The sequence below is a fragment of the Leptodactylus fuscus genome, chromosome 3 (assembly GCF_031893055.1).
Source record: "Leptodactylus fuscus isolate aLepFus1 chromosome 3, aLepFus1.hap2, whole genome shotgun sequence".
Lineage (NCBI taxonomy): Eukaryota > Metazoa > Chordata > Amphibia > Anura > Leptodactylidae > Leptodactylus > Leptodactylus fuscus.
This window is the reverse complement of record NC_134267.1, coordinates 140306985-140326666: the sequence shown is the minus strand read 5'-3', so window position 1 is coordinate 140326666 and position 19682 is coordinate 140306985. Positions and strand designations below refer to the sequence as shown.

Below are 19682 nucleotides of genomic sequence, written 5' to 3'. Positions count from 1 at the left end.
GTGGGGTGTGCAAAATTATTCGGCCCCCTTGCGTTAATGCCTTGTAGTGCCACTTTTTGCTGCGATTACAGCTACAAGTTGCTTGGGGTAAGTCTCTATCAGTTTTGCACATGGAGAGACTGAATTTTTTGCCCATTCTTCCTTGCAAAACAGCTGGAGCTCAGTGAGGTTGGATTGAGAGCGTTTGCGAACAGCAGTTTTCAGCTCTTTCCACAGATTCTCGATTGGATTCAAGTCTGGACTTTGACTTGGCCATTCTAAGGGCCCCTTCAGACGGAGGATACGCTGTCTGATTTTGAACGTGTAGACGTTCCGAATCAGCAGCATTTTCAGCCAGTCCCATTCATTTCTATGGGGAGCGCGCATATGCCGGCTCCCATAGAAAGCAATGGGACCGGCTTTAAACGCTGCTGATTCGGAACGTCTACATGTTCAAAATCAGACAGCGTATCCTCCGTCTGAAGGGGCCCTAACACCTGGATATGTTTATTACCACTCCATTGTACATTTTGCTTTATGTTTTGGATCATTGTCTTTTTGCAGACTCCAACAGGTTTTCTTCCAGAATGGTCCTGTATTTGGCTCCATCCATCTTCCCATCAATGTTAACCATCTTCCCTGTCCCTACTGAAGAAAAGCAGGCCTAAACCATGATGCTGCCACAACACGTGTTCGTGTACAACACCTTTATTGAAACGGGCCGTTCTGTCATTCAAACACAGAGACGTTTCCGGAATCATTTCAATATCCATACTGTTCGGTCACCTCCTCGTGCAGTTCTGGGTCTCAAAGAACCTATTCCTTGAAAGTTATTCACCCACGTCATTATTGTGTCAAACTTCGGAACACGACCATGATGAAATGATTCCGGAAACGTCTCTGTGTTTGAATGACAGAACGGCCTGTTTCAATAAAGGTGTTGTACACGAACGCACGATGCTCTATCAACCGCGTCTCCATGGCTACTAAAATGGCGGTTCCTGATGAGCAGATACCCCCAGTCTTTATCCACCAAGGTTATCCCCACCTTGCGTGGTGCCCCGTTGAAATCATCCATACCTCCCTGCCTAACCCTGTAGATGCTTTAAATATTATACATATATGATGTCTAGATTATATATAGATTATTTATAATTGATAGAAATATAGATAGATAACACATTTATAGAAATATAGATGCTTTACGTATCATACCTATGTGACGGCTAGATTATACAGTAGATTGATGATATATATTTCATATATAACAGATTTATAGAAATATAGATGCTTTAAATATGATACATATATGATGGATAGATTGTGGATAATTTATAGTCAATAGAAAGATTGATATGTAATAGATTTATAGGAATGTAGATACTTGGAATATGATATCTGATGGATAGATAGATAGATAGATAGATAGATAGATAGATAGATAGATAGATAGATGAATATATTATTTATAGTTGATAGAACAATTGATAGATATATAGATATATTTATTTATAGAACTATAAAGACTTTAAATATGAAACATATGGATAGATAGTTCAATAGTTAGATAGATAGGAGATAGATAGATAGTTAGATAGATAGATAGGAGATAGGTAGATAGATAGATAAATAGGAGATAGATAGATAGATATTAGATAGATAGAGCTAGATTAAATAGAGATAGAGTGAATTAATATATGTTGCTAGTAGGCTATAACAGCAAGTGAAAACTAAATCAAACATTGTGTAAAATGAGAAACAATATGATTAGTGTTAGAGTCAAGATATACTCTGTCAGGGTGACCTAAAAGTGTGGTAGTCCAGCTCCATCTCTGCTATATATAGCTCCATGGCTTGCCATACATGGGATGGAAGGGCTGCAGCATTCCTTTACAGATAGATATTATTTTTGTTTTCATCACTCTGAGTCTGGTTAGAAGTTAACACAGATCCTGGTGTACTCTGCTGGGAAGGTTTAAGTTCTCTTATAACTGGTAAGTAGTTATTCATGTATTATATCTATAACAGCGGCTATATTTTGTGGCATACTATATATTTTTTAACAGTTGCTTCTGATAACAAGTATATGATATAGTACATAGATGTAAAAATTTGAAGGTTAAGATTGTGTTGGATTGATCTATCCTTTTCTGCTATGCTACATTTCTTTAAGAGAGCAAAGAGAGTACAAATCCTTGTACTTCACTGTCTTGACTACAAGCCAGAGTTCTAATAAACCAACACATCCAAAGTGGTATTAGAGGCATTACATGGCAATAGCTTGCTCAGTGGGTTTAGGGCAATGACATGCATTCAGAATATGTGTTCTGACATTTCACACGCTTAACAATAAACCCATTGTGACTTGCTGAATATAATATCTCTATAGTATCATAGCCAAAAAAAACTTGGAAGTTACAGTATTCTATGACTTGCACATATATTTGAACAGTTATTGAGATATTTTACGTTTTTTTTTATTATGTATTTTTATTTTATTATTATCATTTCTAATCCCATACAGTGAATGTGGATGGACTAAGGAAGATGTATCAATCATCATAATACAATCCTCATGTTTATGGCTTTATTAGCAAATAAATCGATGGACAGTAAAAACTGCATTTTGTACTATTTATATGCTATGTAAATTGGGATACATGATACCATGATCTACATTACTATATAAAAGTTTTGCACATTATATACATATTCACTGAAGTTGTGTAAAAATCCATTGCTCCATATAATTTTTAGGGTAGTTTGGGAAAAAAATGAGGCCAATTGATGGTTCTGTCTGTAGCGTCATGAACGATCCTAAATTTCCATGTAGAATGCATGACAAAATTAGACAGGTTGACAGCCTTGCAGAACTATTCCATGAATGCATTACAAGGATTCCTCTCTTTCACATGAAAATTGCACTATAGTGAGTGGAGAGTCCAAAAAAGTGAGACAGTGTATAACATGAAATATCATATAAACTGCATATAATGTAAAACAATGTTATTGTACAACAGCACATTCTGTATGAATTAATTATATAATTTGTGAGAGGACTTATACAGCATTAGAAAAAACATGGTGGCCTTCTTGTAAATATAGTGACAGTTCAGCACCATTACAGTTAATGTAGCTGTGCTGCAATACCACATACAGCCAGCGTAATGGCGTGGCGCTCTTTCTGGTAGAAAGCAGCCATGTTTTTCTAATTCTGGACACGCTCTGTAACATATTGAAAATACACTTTAATTCAGGCCTTTGCTTCCACCGATACTTGACAACATTCAAAAATGTAGAAATGGAAAGCAGACCTAAGGTATCTTACTCTAGGATACTTGCCTATTCTTGAGTCTGACTCCTCGCAATGGTTACGTGGCAAGTAGTAATCCAATGATGGATTTTTGAGACCTTCTTATATTCTCTCTGAGCTAGAGTTGAATATGTTTACATATGCCCAAAAATCTGTAACTCGTGTAAGACATTTCAGGCTCTGTATAAGTGTATGCAAATTTGGTGTTGTCACTTGTAGGCCATGACAGCCCTTCCTAAGCAAAAATATGGCTCACAAGTTGTTCATTTGGGTCTAGGGACCTAAGGAATGACCAAAACCAAGGAATGATTGTGAAAATTAGCAGTTTTAACTGTTTACCTTATATGAACATTTTCAATGAGATGGAGTCATGGCATCTTCAAGGGGCACATGACCTCATAGGATTATGGGCAACACAACAGCACACCCAGTGGTCAAATTGGTTACTTCTTGCGTTTATATATAGTTTGCAATGTTTTAATTGCTAATGATGAAATACATTTGTATGTGTGTGTGTGTGTGTAGTGAAAGGGTGGTGTCTCAGAATGATTTCTTCTTTGTGCCCAAGGAACACAAGGCCAAATCTAGATAGCTTGTTTTTGCATCACAAGTGTCTTGTCATTTGTTATGTATATTCATATTGTTTCACTTGTCCTATAATATTGGCTTGTATGGCAGATTGTTTCATAGTTTGCAATTTTTGCTTTTAATTGATAAAAGTATGAAAAAGTAAGTGAAATGGTTCTCCCTGAAAATGTTGAAGAATTTTTTTCAGTTAGATGTCAGCTAAGACTGTAACAGAATCCCTGTGTTGATTTCCAACCATCTGATATCATTGACATATGGAAATGCAGTGACATTTTAGGCCGGGGACATGCCATGAGTGAAGTGGCCAGACACAATTGTCCATAAAGGTTTCTATATTTAGCTAGATTCTCAAAAACAATAAAATGACGCATGGAAAGATAAAGCTGTTTACCATTTTACTCCACAAGTAGGAGATTAGATTAGATTTGTGCTGTTTTTTATAAAAATGTCAATTTTTATGAGACACTGAAATGAAACATGTTTTCTAGCATGCAAATGCTATATCATAACAAATATATTACTTGGTTGTTTATAATTATATAGAGAGAGCAAGAAATATATATATATATATATATATATATATATATATATATATACACACACACACATGTCTTCATAAATCATTTTATTGGTAACATGTACAATATTAACTGATCAATAGACGGCTGAGACACATAGTGAATGTCACTGGATTTGATCCGGCAAGCTTTTTGGAATCATTTAAAATATTTATTTACTGAGTACAGTATTAGGGGATAGGCTTTCTTTATATGACTCAGGAATGCCTTGCATGTCATGTACACTGGTAACATTTGTTCTTACTGTATTGGTTTTATGACTTGATGCAGCTCAATTTCTGGACTATGGTTCAGTTTTATAGAGGAATAGAAGATCACAAACCACCCTTGGAAGCTTAGCAGTGCATGTTTGAGTCAGTGTCTTTGGATGGAGAGGGATTTGCTGTAAGCGGTTTTGTAGATGGAAGTCTTAGCAACAGTGCTGAATGTTTGGAACAGCTGCAAAGGGTGCTTGGATATTATCATGTTTGACACGGCCTTGGTGGAAGAGACTCAGTAGCAGAAAATAATTTTGTCCCTGTGTAAATCTAGCATGTATACATTCCACATAGAGTGCTCAATGTCTCAGCTATATATATGTTTATTTTTTCTTCCTTATTTTTTCTTATCTTCTGTTGTATATATGATGGTTTAACTCAGTGCTATCTATCTATCTATCTTCTATCTATCTATCTATCTATCTATCTATCTATCTATCTATCTATCTATCTCTCCTATCTATCTATCTATCTATCTATCTATCTATCTATCTATCTATCTATCTATCTATCTATCCATCCATCTATCTTTACTTGTACTGGGTTTGCATTTTGCAGTAACATAACAGTAGCATAACAGTAGACTTCCATTGATACCCTATAAATTTACTGCTCTAGACCGCCAAGTACTATACCATTGCAGTAAATTCTACAGGTACTATTGGGGATATTGCTTATTAAGGTGCAGATTGCTGGCTGTGATCTGGCTATTAATAGGGCAAACCAATTGCACTGTAAAGGGGTACTCTGTAGGTTATCAATGCACAGTATAGTTCTATTGCTTATTTGCACATTATGTATACTGTATGTTGGCATTACATTAGTACGACAGTATGTCAGCATTATCTACTGTATCCACATAGTATGATGACTCATTAATAAAGCTGCTTTCCCACTAGAGTCCAAGTGAATGTGTTAAAATGAGTGAAAGAATTATGCAACTGAGTGACATAGCCCCCACCGAAAGAACCTATGTTAAAAAACATTGTTAAAAAGTAACATTTTACATAAACTGGGGCTTTTTTTTTAGCCTGCAGTTGCTAAATGGTGGCTACGGATTTGTTCACCCAAACTGCAGGGAACAGCAGCCTGAGGGGGCGTTCATACTTGCGCCCATGTCTGCCCGCTGTGTCTCCTTCCTATCTCCCAGAGAAACTGCATAGGGGACGTCTTCCCAGCGGTCGGTTTTAAAACCCATTCAAGTGAATGGGTTTACAAAGCAAACCGCCGGTGTCCACATGCAGCCTCGCCAGGGGAAACTGGAATTTTTGTTCAGACACCATGTAAGGCATGCTTAGCTGCTTTGCTCTATTTGCTGCTGTGCAGCATCTTGGTTTTTGTAAAATTGTCTTCAGCTGCTAAGATTCTAGATCAGTTCATTCTAGTTTAGTAAAGTGCAATAGGCAAGGTATCCAGGACAACTGAAAAAATATCTTGGCAAGCTATTAATGGATGGACTCGATGGTTATAGGAATCAGTCCTTGTAGGCCTAGAGGCAAGCAAGCATGTATTTTTACTGGACAAGTCCATGGATTTTAGTTTGTCTTTGAGAATATTTGGATTCACTGTGATCTAGTCTTATCAATTCTAGGTTTGCCGTCATTCTGCTTAGACTGCACTGGACACTATGTCAGATTCTGTTGCTATAAGTAGGAATCTGGCCATATTGCTAAATGTTGGTTAAGTAATTACGTAAAGGGAGTCTTTCTGTAAATTTGCTATAAACTTAATCACAGAACGTTGAAGAGGTTATTCTACAGTTTCCAAATATGCCTGTTATTTAGCTTTGGCATCCCATGTTCATGTAAATCACCATATTATTCCTGTGCAAATAAGGGGAAAAGTGCTTTTGGGTGCCTGTCTTATCTTGACTAGGCTGTGGTCTCAGTTCTATATGCTGGGGCAATTCACTAATTCACTTACTCCTCATTTGCATATGAATATAATGGTTATTTACATGGAAATGGTGCTCCAAAGCTGAAAAACACAGTCATAATTGGATACTGTTGATCATCTCTACAAGGTCCTGTAATTAGGTTTATAACCAATTTACTACTGACAGAGTCTTAACAATAATGTACCTACAATACTATATACTTCCGTGTGAAGGTATCTTGGTGAACCTTCTTTCTTGGCTGGACATATTCAGAAATGTGTGTGACAAAATCAGCAGATTTTTGCGACATGATATCACTAAGTGATACTAAGTTAAAGGGGTTGCCCAAAGTTCTAATGTTACCTATTCACAGGACAGAACATAAGCTGATTGGCAAAGGTCCAACCACTGGGATCTGTACCAATCAAGAGAATGTACCTCCTATCCCTCCATGTCAGTGAAGCAGCAGTATGCATGTTAGTGCTGCTGTTCCATTGTGATTGGGGAACTGGACTCCCATTCTTGTTATTGGTGGGGGCTCCAGAGGTCAGAACCCCCGACAATTAGCATGCTATTCCGAGGAAAGGGAATAATTCAATTTGCACCAGTTACGTTAAGTGTGGTCACATCTGTATATTAATGTATCTTTCGATAATAAGAATATAGTAACATGAATGTACTGTGCCAAATAAAATAAGTGAATCAGAAGACAAAAAGGAGGTCAGTAATTTTGAGTCAGGTAATGAATTTTTTTTATTGAAAGGTAGTAGATATAGACAGGAACGTATCACAAATACCTGAAAAAAATGTATTGATGACATTTAGCACCATGTAAACTGGTAATAAAATATTTTATTCACTCCTTCACACTTTTGAGCTATACATTTTACTTCATGTGGTGTATGGAGATAGCAGCATAATATTATTTTGGAGATGGGTTGTCAAAGACATATCAGATATTTCACAGCTAAATATAGCTCTTTACCACTTCAGAAATCACCTTCTGGATGTCATAGCTAATGATTTATCTGTGGGTTACAGATCTAATGATGGCTCCAAGATGGTCCTGAATTACAGCTCAGAAAACGACTTACTGGTTTTTTTTTATCCAGATTGAAAAATAACTTAGTAAACGTCCTTATGCAGGTTAAGCCCATAGAGACCTCCCTGTCAACTTGTCTCTGAAAAGAGATTTGCACGTTGCATAGCAGGCGCTACTGGAAAAGCTCTTTAATAATTACTAGCAGCGATTTATTATTTTCTCTGTTCTCGATTGTGATATTGCAGTTTTATATATTTTTTGATTGGAGGTCATATTGTGAATCTTTTTATTGAGACATAGCTAAGGTGTAAAAAGTTAACTTTGACAAATTAATATTGCATTGTTCTTTTGTAGAGATGAGCGAACAGTAAAATATTAGAGGTTCGATATTCGTTTCAAGTAGCCCCACAATATTCGACTACTCGAATCAAATATCGAACCCTATTATAGTCTATGGGGGGAAAATGCTCGTTTCAGGGGTAGGCAACGTTCGATCAAATTATAATTACCAAGTCCACGAATGAGGGTGGGGCTGGATCCTTCGTGCAGTCTTCTCCTTGCAGCGTCCCTGCAGCGTCTTCCAGCTCGTCATTCACTCTGCCAGGCATCGGGCACATGCCCGCACTACAAGCCTGGCAGAGTGAATGAAGAGCCGGAAGACGCCGCGGGGAAGCTGCACGGAGAAGACTTCTAAAGGTAGGAGAAGAACCAGCATTGATTGGCTGACTGTATAGCATTTGGCCAATCAATGCTGGTTCTGCATCGAACTTTTACATTCGAACAGCGACTGGTACTCGATCGAGTACGAGTATTTCGAATACTCTAGTATTCGATCGAATACCTACTTGATCGAGTACTACTCGCTCATCTCTATTGTTTTGTTTGATAGTGGCATATGCAGTAAATAGGAATATAATGCATATAATTGTAAGCCCTCGCGGGCAGGGCCCTCTACCCCACTGTGCCAGTCGGTCACTGTTAGTATTATATCTACCTGTATATTTTGTGTATTGTATGTAAACCCCCAAATGTAAAGCACCATGGAATTAATGGTGCTATATAAATAAACAATAATAATAATAATAATAATATAACACACTATGTCAACATGTTATTACGGTGGAACTGCATTATAGGTATTAATAGCAATAGTATTCTTTAAAGGGAGTCTGTCAGCACATAATCAAAGTGATCCCAGTACCTTGTAGTGTTTACAAACTTTCCATATATGCCTTTCTTATTCAGCATTGCAGCTCATTCAATGAGAAAATCACAGTTTTATCCAGATGTAAATGAGATGAAAAGGGCTTTTGTGGCATTTCTTATCTTGCTTGGGCTGTAGATTATACTTATACTTTATAGATTATTACTTATACTTATGCTTATAATCTATGAGGTAGAAGGGATGACAGGAGAGGTAGCAGGCATGGCATGAGGTAGAATTGCTTAGATAGTGGACCAGCCATTTTTATGATAAAGGTTATTTTAATCACACAAATAAAGCTGGATGAGCCATCACTAGCAATTGTCCTTTTATTCGGAGATCCAAAGTACCTGGACCTACAAGGTTACAGTTCAACAAGGCATCATGTATTGTGGAATAATAGGGGAGTGTGAACAGAGTGGAGTTACTTTTAAGGAGCCAAACTGCAGAAGAATGTCTGTCTGATGAGATTTGTCTTTAGGATATACTTAAAGGGGTTGGCCACTTTCAGACCAATATTTAGAAACAAATGTTTTGGTTTATATAATAAAAAGTTGTACAATTTTCCTATATACTTTCTGTATCAATTCCTCACGGTTCTCTAGATTTCGGCTTGCTGTCATTCATTCTGTTACTTCTAGTGGATAAAAGTCTGACCATGGTCATGTGATTTACGGTCCATGGTCATGTGACGAGTACACAGGTGCCGCACGTTATAGTCACAGCCCAGTAATCAGACATCTGCCTGGTAATCAGCTGTGCACCTGTGTACTCATCACATGACCATGGACCGTAAATCACATGACCATGAACCATAAATCACATGACCATGGTCAGAGTTTTATCCACTAGAAGTAACAGAATGAATGACAGTAAGCAGAGATCTAGAAAACCAGGAGGAATTGAAACAGAAAGTATATTGGAAAATTATATATCTTTTTATTGTACATTTGTTTGTTAATATTGGTCTGAAAGTGGCCAACCCCTTTAAGGCTGTAGAAGTTGTGAGTTAATTGGATTATCTGGGATCAGTGGCATAACTAGGAATGGTGGGGCCACAAGGCAAAGATTTGACATGGGGCCTCCCAGCGAAAAGTCTATATAGACAATTCATTGGATAGGTGTTTTCACTCTGAGCATTATGGTGTTTAGATTATTAAAATCAATTCAGCCATTCCAAAGATATAATCTCTTTTAATGTTGATCCAAATTAGGGTATACTAGTGTACAGTGGCATAACTAAAGTCTCATGGGCCCTTCCCCCTCTTTACAGCATATTCTTGATGGCAACAGTTATGGGTACTGTGGCTTTCTCAGATACTTGGAAGGGAAACAACTATAGTACTCACAACTGTAGTTATCAAGAATGCACCTGGCATGTAAACAATACTGGGAACTGCATGCTTTGGGAAACAGCTGATCTTTGGGGTCGTATTCTAAGAGATCTAAGAGATCAGTGGGGATTTACACTTGGGATCCCTGCTGATTAGCTGTTTGAAGGGACCATGGTGATTTTGCGAGTGCCATGACACCCAGTGGCGTAACTAGGAATGGCGGGGCCCCGTGGCGAACTTTTGACATGGGGCCCCCCCGACACCGAAGATCTCGACCGAGTCCCTCCTAAGCATTCCTGCGCGCTCTATTATGTCCCATAGTGGCCCCTGCACACAGTATTATGTCTCTTAGTGGCCCCTGCACACAGTATTATACCCCATAGTGGCCCCTGCACACAGTATTATGTTCCATAGTGGCCCCTGCACACAGTATTATGTCCCTTAGTGGCCCCTGCACACAGTATTATACCCAATAGTGGCCCCTGCACACAGTATTATGTCCCTTAGTGGCCCCTACAGGACTAAATACTGTCACCGCTGACCGCTATACCAGGACAAATTGTGGATAAAAAAAAATCTGGTCCTGTGCATTACAATTTAGTAACTCCATGTGCCTCATATTAATAGAAGTTAACCCCATCATGTCCCTCACATTAACCCCTGTCTGCCTCACCATAAGAGTTACTGATATGTGAGAGACATGGAGGTAATAATAAAGTATCTTCATTACTATTACCCCCAAATGTCTCACATATCAGTAACTCTTATGGTGAGGCAAACAGGGGTTAATGTGAGGGAGATGATGGGGTTAACTGCTATTACTATGAGGCACATGGAGTTACTAAAACACAAGTAATCCCCCCAAATGCCTGATAGTAATAAGTAACCCCAGTACGTACCTGTGTAGCTTCAGTTTCATTTTCCTAGAGCAGCTTCTTCCTCTTCTCTTCTGTGCAGGACGGAAGGGATAAGCCCCGCCTCCTCCTCTCATTGGTGGGCAGAGGACAGCAGAGAAAGGGAGGGGGGAGAGAGGGGGAGAGAGGGGGAACGTCCTGCAGCGCTGACAGGAGCCAGAGCTGCAGCTCCTGTGTCTCAGCCGTTGCTGCAGCTTCGGGGCCCCCTGTTGGTGGAAAGTATTCCACCAACAGGGGGCCCCGATCATTATACTCGGGGGTCCGAAAAGACCTCCGAGCATAATGATAGCAGCGGTAGCAGCTGTCACCGGGCCCCTAATGTCCCGGGCCCTGTGGCAGCTGCTACCGCTGCTATGGTGGTAGTTACGCCACTGATGACACCTTATACCGTATAATATGTTCTGGAAGGCTGGAAAAAACCCCACTCAATGAATATTTGTGAATTTTGGCACTCCAGTTAATTTTGGTGCAATTTTGGTTCAGTTAACAAACACTTATAGTTATCTCATCCTTGCTCTGCCCTGCTCTCTCAAGCATCCTCTAGCCTGTCATTGAGCATCAGTAATCAGCTGAGGCACACTGGTGTGACCCCCAGACTTGTGACTTCAGCCCTGAAGAGGATTCTGGGAACCATCAAAAGCCTAGGAGAGGTGAATATAAGCGTATGTTACTCTTAATCACCACCCCTGGGCAGGCTTTTATTGGAAAGGGGCTCAGTGGTATGTATCTACATTACATAATGCCAGGCCCCTCTACTTTTACAACACTGTACACAGGCAGCAGAGATGAATCCATATCTCTGATGCCTAAAATGTATAATGGAGACAGCGGTCAGAGAAATAGGCTTTCTCTGATTGCTACCATTGTCCTGCAATGTCACAATCCTCTCTAGCTGGCCACGGGCCCCCTACCCTTCCGGACTGCTAGTATAGCGAGTGATAACACTTCTTTTAGGGACTCAGTGTACTCTGTGTCATGCAATGTTGCCACCCATTTCACCAGTATACACTAATCTGCATCAACACTAAAGGGACTTATAACTTTGGAATAGTTCAACAGATTTGAAAAAAAAACCCCACCAAAAAGCTAAAGTTAACAGATTATGTATGTCATCGGGCTTTTCAGACCTGGTGACAGGTCCTCTTTAATGATTGTTATATGGTTGCATGGAAATCCAGCAATGTTAAATATGTCACCCAGTTTTTAAGAAAGTGCTTTGAGCTGCTGCAAAAAGCTGCAATTTTGCTGGAAAAAGGGCACTAACCAACAGATTATACAGTTTGATACGTTAAATTATGTCCTTTTCAGGCTGTAGAAACTTTCCATTTTAACGAATTGCCATTTTTTCTCCAGTTCTAGGGACAGGCTGGAGCCATGTCTTCTAAGGTTGTTCCTTATTATCAAAAGAGACATAAGCATTATGACCACTCTTACCGCAATCTTCAAAGTAGATATGTAGTTCAAGAATATACAGCACAAAAGTAAGTGGAATTTGTCAAAAAAATTACTATTGTAAGTGATGGTATTGTATTCATCTTGTAACACAATAAGATTATGATAAAAATTGTATGGATCTCTTGGGTTGTCAGGTTCAGTTCATTTTGAACTGAAATGTATCCAGCAGCTTCCAAGTCTCACCAGGAGCATATTACACTGGCCCAGGTGCTGGGCTCATTGCAAGATAATACTGAATTTATGGATGTACTGTAAGGTAGATTTGTTGCAAATATGTCTGAAATATGTGCTTATTTTCATGGCAAGCACACAGATTTCCTCATTTCTCAGATTTAGCTCAATAAAGCAGCCTCAAACGTTTCTGCAGGAAATCTGCCGCATGGCAATATACCATAACATGCTATTTTGAGAGTACCTACAGGGTTGAACCAAAAAAGTAACTTCTTGTTGTCTATTAGATTCTATCTAAGGAAATGAGCTAAGAATTGTATGGCTCTGGTGGATTGTTATACAGCAACTCTATTCTAGAGTAAAAGGCTTTTGTACTGTTTTTGCATAGGAACTCTCTGCTATCTTCCTTCCTACTATAAAGAATTACTCGCAAAGCCAACCAAAATAGCTATAGCACTTAAGCAATGAGTTTAAAGGGGTTATCCAGGATCAGAAAACATGGCTGCTTTCTTCTTCTCAGGAAGTGACATCACATTTGTTATTCACATGGCCATAATGCAGCTCAGTCCCCAGTTCAGTACTGGACTGCAGCATCCTCATGTGACCAATGGACATGATGTCACTTCTTGAGAAGGAGAAAGCAGCCATGTTTCTTAATCCTGGATAACCCCTTTAAAGCCCCTTGCAGACGACTGTATGATAGGTCAGTGTGCTATCTGGGTTTTTCCTGGATAGCACACCGACCCATTCATTTCTAAGGGTCCGTACACATGACCGTGAATTACACAGTCCCATGTTTGGGTCGACAGTCCGGGCTGCAAAATGTTAAACAGGTCCTATTTCTGTACGATGTGGCGTCCCTGCTTCTCCTATTCTTTCAATGAAAGGAGGCGCATAAGCACTGCCAGTGCAGGGGTGGCACAGTGATGAAATCCATGTGCCACCTGTGCACCTGCCATGCCTTTCATTTATAGCCAGCGGTGAGCACAGTGTTGTGTGCAACCGGCCTAAGGCTAGAGCCACACACAGCAAACTTGCTGCTGAATTTTAACAGTACGTTCCCATCAGTGGCGTAACTAGGAATGGCGGGGCCCCGTGGCGAACTTTTGACATGGGGCCCCCTCGACACCGAAGATCTCGACCGAGTCCCTCCTACGCATTCCTGCGCGCTCTATTATGTCCCTTAGTGGCCCCTGCACACAGTATTATACCCAATAATGGCCCCTGCACACAGTATTATACCCAATAGTGGCCCCTGCACACAGTATTATACCCAATAATGGCCCCTGCACACAGTATAATAAGTATAGTAACCCCAGTACGTACCTGTGTAGCTTCAGTTTCATTTTCCTGGAGCAGCTTCTTCCTCCAGTGCAGGACGGCAGGGATAAGCCCCGCCTCCTCCTCTCATTGGTGGGCAGAGGACAGCAGAGAAAGGGAGGGGGGAGAGAGGGGGAGAGAGGGGGAACGTCCTGCAGCGCTGACAGGAGCCAGAGCTGCAGCTCCTGTGTCTCAGCCGTTGCTGCAGCTTCGGGGCCCCCTGTTGGTGGAAAGTATTCCACCAACAGGGGGCCCCGATCATTATACTCGGGGGTCCGAAAAGACCTCCGAGCATAATGGTAGCAGCTGTCACTGGGCCCCTAATGTCCCGGGCCCTGTGGCAGCTGCTACCGCTGCTATGGTGGTAGTTACGCCACTGGTTCCCATCCAGAGTGTTTCAGGAAAAGCCATCCAAAATTGTGTGCTTTTTGCTGTGGTCCATCTTCAGGGCTTTGCTCAGATTTCACCATGTACCTTTGGCATGAACGAATACATCCTAAAGGCTGTATACATGGCCCTATTAACAGAAAAATTATCAGGAACTAGAATTTTTTTCAGAATATCATGCTGTGTAAACAAGGTGAAATGTGCTGCCTATAAATGCAGAATATGTGTAGTCAGTAGTTATGTTCTGCTGCATGCAGTAGATTGTATAGTAGAAGGATTGATAGATTTGCCTGTATGCCTATGACATAGTGTAATACAGTTAATATTCCATTAGGGTTTTGCAACATGGGAACAGATCTATCTTTACTGAATAAATGGTCCAAACAATGGAAAGTGCTGTTTAATGTTTGCAAATGTAAGATAATGCACTTGGGGAGAAGAAGCCCTCTGTCTGACTATTGTATTGGCAGTACTGTGCAAGAGGAGAAGGATTTAGGAATCTTGATATCAGACAGCCTCAAAATGAGTGCACAATGCAGCCAGGCAGCAGGGAAGGTGGAGTAGGATGCTCATCTATATAACTGGAGCAATATCCATCAGGGAGAGAGAGAGTGATCCTGCTGTATAAAATGCTATGGAGACCACATCTGGAATAGTGGGTTCAGTTCTGGGGACTCTATCTACAGAAAATATATAAAATAGAACAGCTGCAAAGGTGGATTACAGAAAAAGAAACATAAAACATATTAGGAGAGACTTAAAGATCTTAAGTTGTATTGCCTCAAGGAAAAAAGGAAAATGTGGGACATGATCAAAACCTTTACATTTCTAAAGGTATAAATAAGATGTAAGAGTTTTAATTTTTAAAAAAAGGAAACACTAAGGGGCACAATATGAAAATAGTTGAGGGGGAGTTCAGGAGTAATGTAAGGAAATATTATTTCAATATTAGTTGAGACTTGGGACAGACTTCCAGCAGATGTATTTGGGAAATCTACAGTAAGTAAATTTAAGTATGCTTAGGATGAAGACATGTCTTCTAAGATAAAGTGGTAATAATATAAAGGACAGATCAGATGGACCATGTGGTCCTTTTCTGCCATCGTTCTTCTATATTTCTAGTTAGTCAGCAATGATTGGAAACACTCCTAGGAATTGTCCATTCTATAACTGTCAACATGTTAAGCAAACTACAGTAAGAAATATTAATACTCCACCATCAAGTGTGACTAGATAAGATAATCCTTTAATAGTCCCACAATGGGGAAATTTCAATGATACAGTTTCATAGATGGTACAGTAGTATATAACAAGAGAGAAAAACACATACAAGCTCATGGCAGATAGAAAAATCCTACGAATCATAGCAACTAAAAAAGAAAGAAACACAGACACACTGCAGGATCATTTAGTTCTCTGTGTGAAGTGATGTTAATAATACAGCCGAATGTGGTTGGAGGACATGAGGAGGGGGGTCACAGCATGTAGATATAACAGGCAAAAAACGTTGTCGAGAATAGAGATGAGCGAACAGTAAAATATTCGATATTCCTTATTCGTTTCGAATAGCCGCTCAATATTCGACTATTCGATTGAATACCGAACCCCATTATAGTCTATGGGGAAAAATGCTTTGTTTCAGGGGAACCCACCATTCGACTCAGGAGGGTCACCAAGTCCACTATGATACCTCAGCAAATGATGCCAACACCTCTGGAATGCAACTGGGACAGCAGGGGAAGCATGCCTGGGGGCATCTAACAAGCCCAAGTCACAGTTTTACCCCACCATCACAGCCTATCAACTACACACTTTCCACACTCAAAAAATCCTCTTTGAAAGTGGAAAAATACCTGGAAACCTTCTTTCTTCCCCAAATGGATGGACAGAAACCCAAATTTAAGCTAAAGAAACATTAACAAGCATCCCTTTAAATCACGTTGCCCATGATAACCACAGATGGAATAGGCAATGGGAAATCCAAAAGCCCCCACCCTTAACTGTCATTGTGGTTGTGTGTGTGATGTGGTAAGACCTTCCAAAATTCACTTTTATGGCTCTTAACTTGAGCCCTTCAAAATTAAGTTACAGGCCCTTAAGCTGAGCTACCAGCAGAGATAGAGGCCCTTTAGGTGACTTCAGCCTCTTACCAGCAGAGTTTTAGGCCCTTAGAGTGAATAGAGCTTTGCATCGGCAGTGTTTTTGGCCCTTGGAGTGAGTTGAGCCTCTAACCAGCAGAATTTGGGGGAATCAGGGTGGATTGAGACTCTAACCAGCAGAGTTGGGGGGAATGAGGTTGGATTGAGACTCTAACCAGCAGAGTTGGGGGGAATCAGGGTGGATTGAGACTCTAACCAGCAGAGTTGGGGGGAATCAGGGTGGATTGAGACTCTAACCAGCAGGACCTGCGGGAGCTGACTCTGAGAAACCCTTGGGTTTTGGAGATGATACTCCATCAAGGGTCTCTGCTGCTCACACACTCTACTCAACATGTGGTACGTCGAGTTCCAGCATTTGGGGACGTCGCACATCAGCCGGTGTTCTGGCAGATGGTGGCGTTGCTGGAGGGTTCGGAGGCTAGCAGTGGCTACTGTAGACTTGCGAAAGTGGGTGCACAAGCGCCGCACTTTCACCAGTAGCTCAGGTACATTTGGGTACGTTTTAAAAAACCTTGCACCACTAAATTGAACACGTGGGCCAGGCATGGAACGTGTTGGAGGTTGGCAAGCTCCAGAGCCGCTACCAGGTTCCGGCTGTTATCACACACAACCATGCCTGGGCCCAGGTGCAGCGGCGAAAACCATGTTGCCGTTTCATTGAGGAGGGCATCCCTCACCTCTGAGGCAGTGTGCTGTCTGTCCCCAAAGTTGATGAGCCTCAGCACGGCCTGCTGACGTCTCCCCACGCCAGTGCTGCAGCATTACCAGCAGGTAGCTGGGGTCGATGTGATGGCGGAGGAGGAGGAGGAGGGTGGTGGTTCAGAGCCCCTGCCAGGGATGGTGGGTGGGAAAATGAGGTAGACCGCATCAGATTGTGACCCTGTCCCAGCCTCAACTACATTCACCCAATGTGCCATCAGTGAAATATTGCGTCCCTGTCTGCATGCACTTGTCCACGCGACGGTGGTCAAGTGGACCTTTGTGCAAATCGCAGAACTTAGGGCCCACCTGATGTTGTGTGACACGTGCTGGTGCAAGGCGGGGACGGTACAGCGGGAAAAGTAGTGACGGCTAGGGATGGCATAGCGAGGTGCCGCACTTGCCATCAGGTCATGGAAGGCCTGAGTTTCCACAAGCCGGAACGCCAACATCTCCTGGGCCAGGAGTTTGGAGATGTGTGTGTTTAAGGCTTGTGCATGGGGATGGGTAGCACTGTATTTTTGCCTGCGCTCAAAAGTCTGGGAGATGGTGGGTTGCTGTGAAGAGGCGCATGATGGTACAGGAGAAGGAGCTAAGGCAGGAGAAGGAGCTGAGGCAAGAAAAGGGGAGGATGAGGGAGAAGTCTCCAATGTGGTGGAGGCAGAAGTGGAGATTTCCTGGCTGCTGGTCTGGACTGCAGCGCCAGCACTGGCAACAGTGGGAGAGGCAGTGGCGGCAACTCTGGACAATGATTGTCCTGCGTTTGCTCTCTGCCACTGAGCCCAGTGCTTGCCTTCCAAATGAGGGTGCATGCCAGTGGTCATAAGGTTGCTCTTTTCAGAGCCCCTACTCAGTTTGGAGTTGCAGAGTGTGCAAACTGCACTATATTTGTCCACCGCACATACATTAAAAAAATTCCACACGACCGAAAACCGTGGCCTCGATTTTGGAGTTTTTCTAGGCTGGCTGGAAGAGGGAACATTTTTGGCCCTGCTGGCTGTGGCCTGGGTTTAGTGAAGCGGCTGTCTTCTGCCTCTGGAAATGCCTCTGCCTCTAGCCATTCTCTTTGGTGCTGCACTTCCCTCCACATCTACACTGCTCTCCCTGCTTGACATCCCCCCCTGTCCAGGTTGGGACAGTGTCCTCGTCGTCCACCACCTCCTCTTCCAATTCCTCCTCCTCTTGCACACCGACGATGGCAACAGGCTGCCCTGATGGCAACTGTGTCTCGTCATCATCGTCACTGAGGGCCGATTGCTGGTCAACAACAACAACAGGCGATAACGGATGCTCCAGTGTTTGTGCATCAGGACACAGCAACTCATCTGTTACCTCTGGTGATTCAGGACGTAGTGGGACAGAGAGAAGGACAGTGAATGGACCCGAAAACAGCTCCTAGGAGGTGAGAAAGGTGGGATTAGTTTGCTGGGAAGATTGAGCATGTTGTGAGGAAGGAGGACTAGACTGTTGGGTAGGAGGAGGAGTTGAGGTAGAGGCTGACTAATGGTGGAGAATGTGCTGGAAGCATTATCCGCCAGCCATTGTAACACCTGTTCCTGGTGCTCGGGCCTGGTTAGTCTTGTATCCTGCACCTACTTAATGTGGCCATCAAGCCAGAGACTGTGGGGAAGCGCAATGCTTGCTGCCGCAGAGTAGTAGGCACAGTAGATGCTGTTGGTTGAGCGCAACCTTGCTCCACATCTGCATTTCCACGCCCCCATCCTCATCTCAGTCCTCATCCCCGTCCCCTTGCGCTAGCCTTACACATTTTTTGATGTATACTAATGCCCTTTTTATGGTATATACACCCCTGAGAAAAACTGGTTTGTCATGTATATAGCAAGAAGTAACTGCTGTGGATTCCTGCTATTTTTTGGGGTATGCCCCTAATAAAAGCTGGTTTACACGTATATAGCAGGAGGTAACTGCTCTGTATTCCTGCAAATTTGTGCGGGGGGGGGGGGGGGACACCCCAAAGAGAAGCTGGTTTGCACATATATAGCAAGAAGTAACTGCTGTGGATTCCTGCTATTTTGTGGGGGGACATCCCTAACAAAAGCTGGTGTGCACCTATATAGCAACAAGTAACTGTTCTGTATCCCTGTTTTCCACAGTCTTTGGAAAGCTGGACTCCTGTCCCTGCAATGTATAGCTCTGAGAAGAGCTGTTGTTGTCCTTTGGTTTTTCCCTGCCTATCTGAACATAATGCCTATCTAGCCCTCAGCAGATATGTTTCTCTCCCTATCTCTCACCGCAAAATGACACAAATATGGCGGCGGGAGGAATATGGGAGGTCACATGTTTTCGGCAACCAATGGGTTTTTAAAAATTTTTTCACTGCCTCCGTTGTCGTAGTTCCTGTCCCACCTCCCCTACACAGATATTGGTGCAAAAAACGCGCCAGGG

At 41.8% G+C, this 19682-nt stretch overlaps 1 protein-coding gene across 2 annotated transcripts in view; it reads left to right on the top strand.

The window, feature by feature from the left end:
• Nucleotides 1-1831: 1831 nt before the first annotated feature.
• MYOM2 (myomesin 2) overlaps nt 1832-19682 on the top strand; it is a 135039-nt gene continuing 117188 nt past the window's right edge. For both annotated transcript variants that reach the window (XM_075268413.1, XM_075268412.1), the window contains exons 1-2: nt 1832-1973; nt 12439-12566. In XM_075268413.1, the coding sequence (XP_075124514.1) occupies nt 12460-12566 (107 nt within the window). In that variant the 5' untranslated portion in view covers nt 1832-1973; nt 12439-12459. The remainder of the gene's footprint in view (nt 1974-12438; nt 12567-19682) is intronic.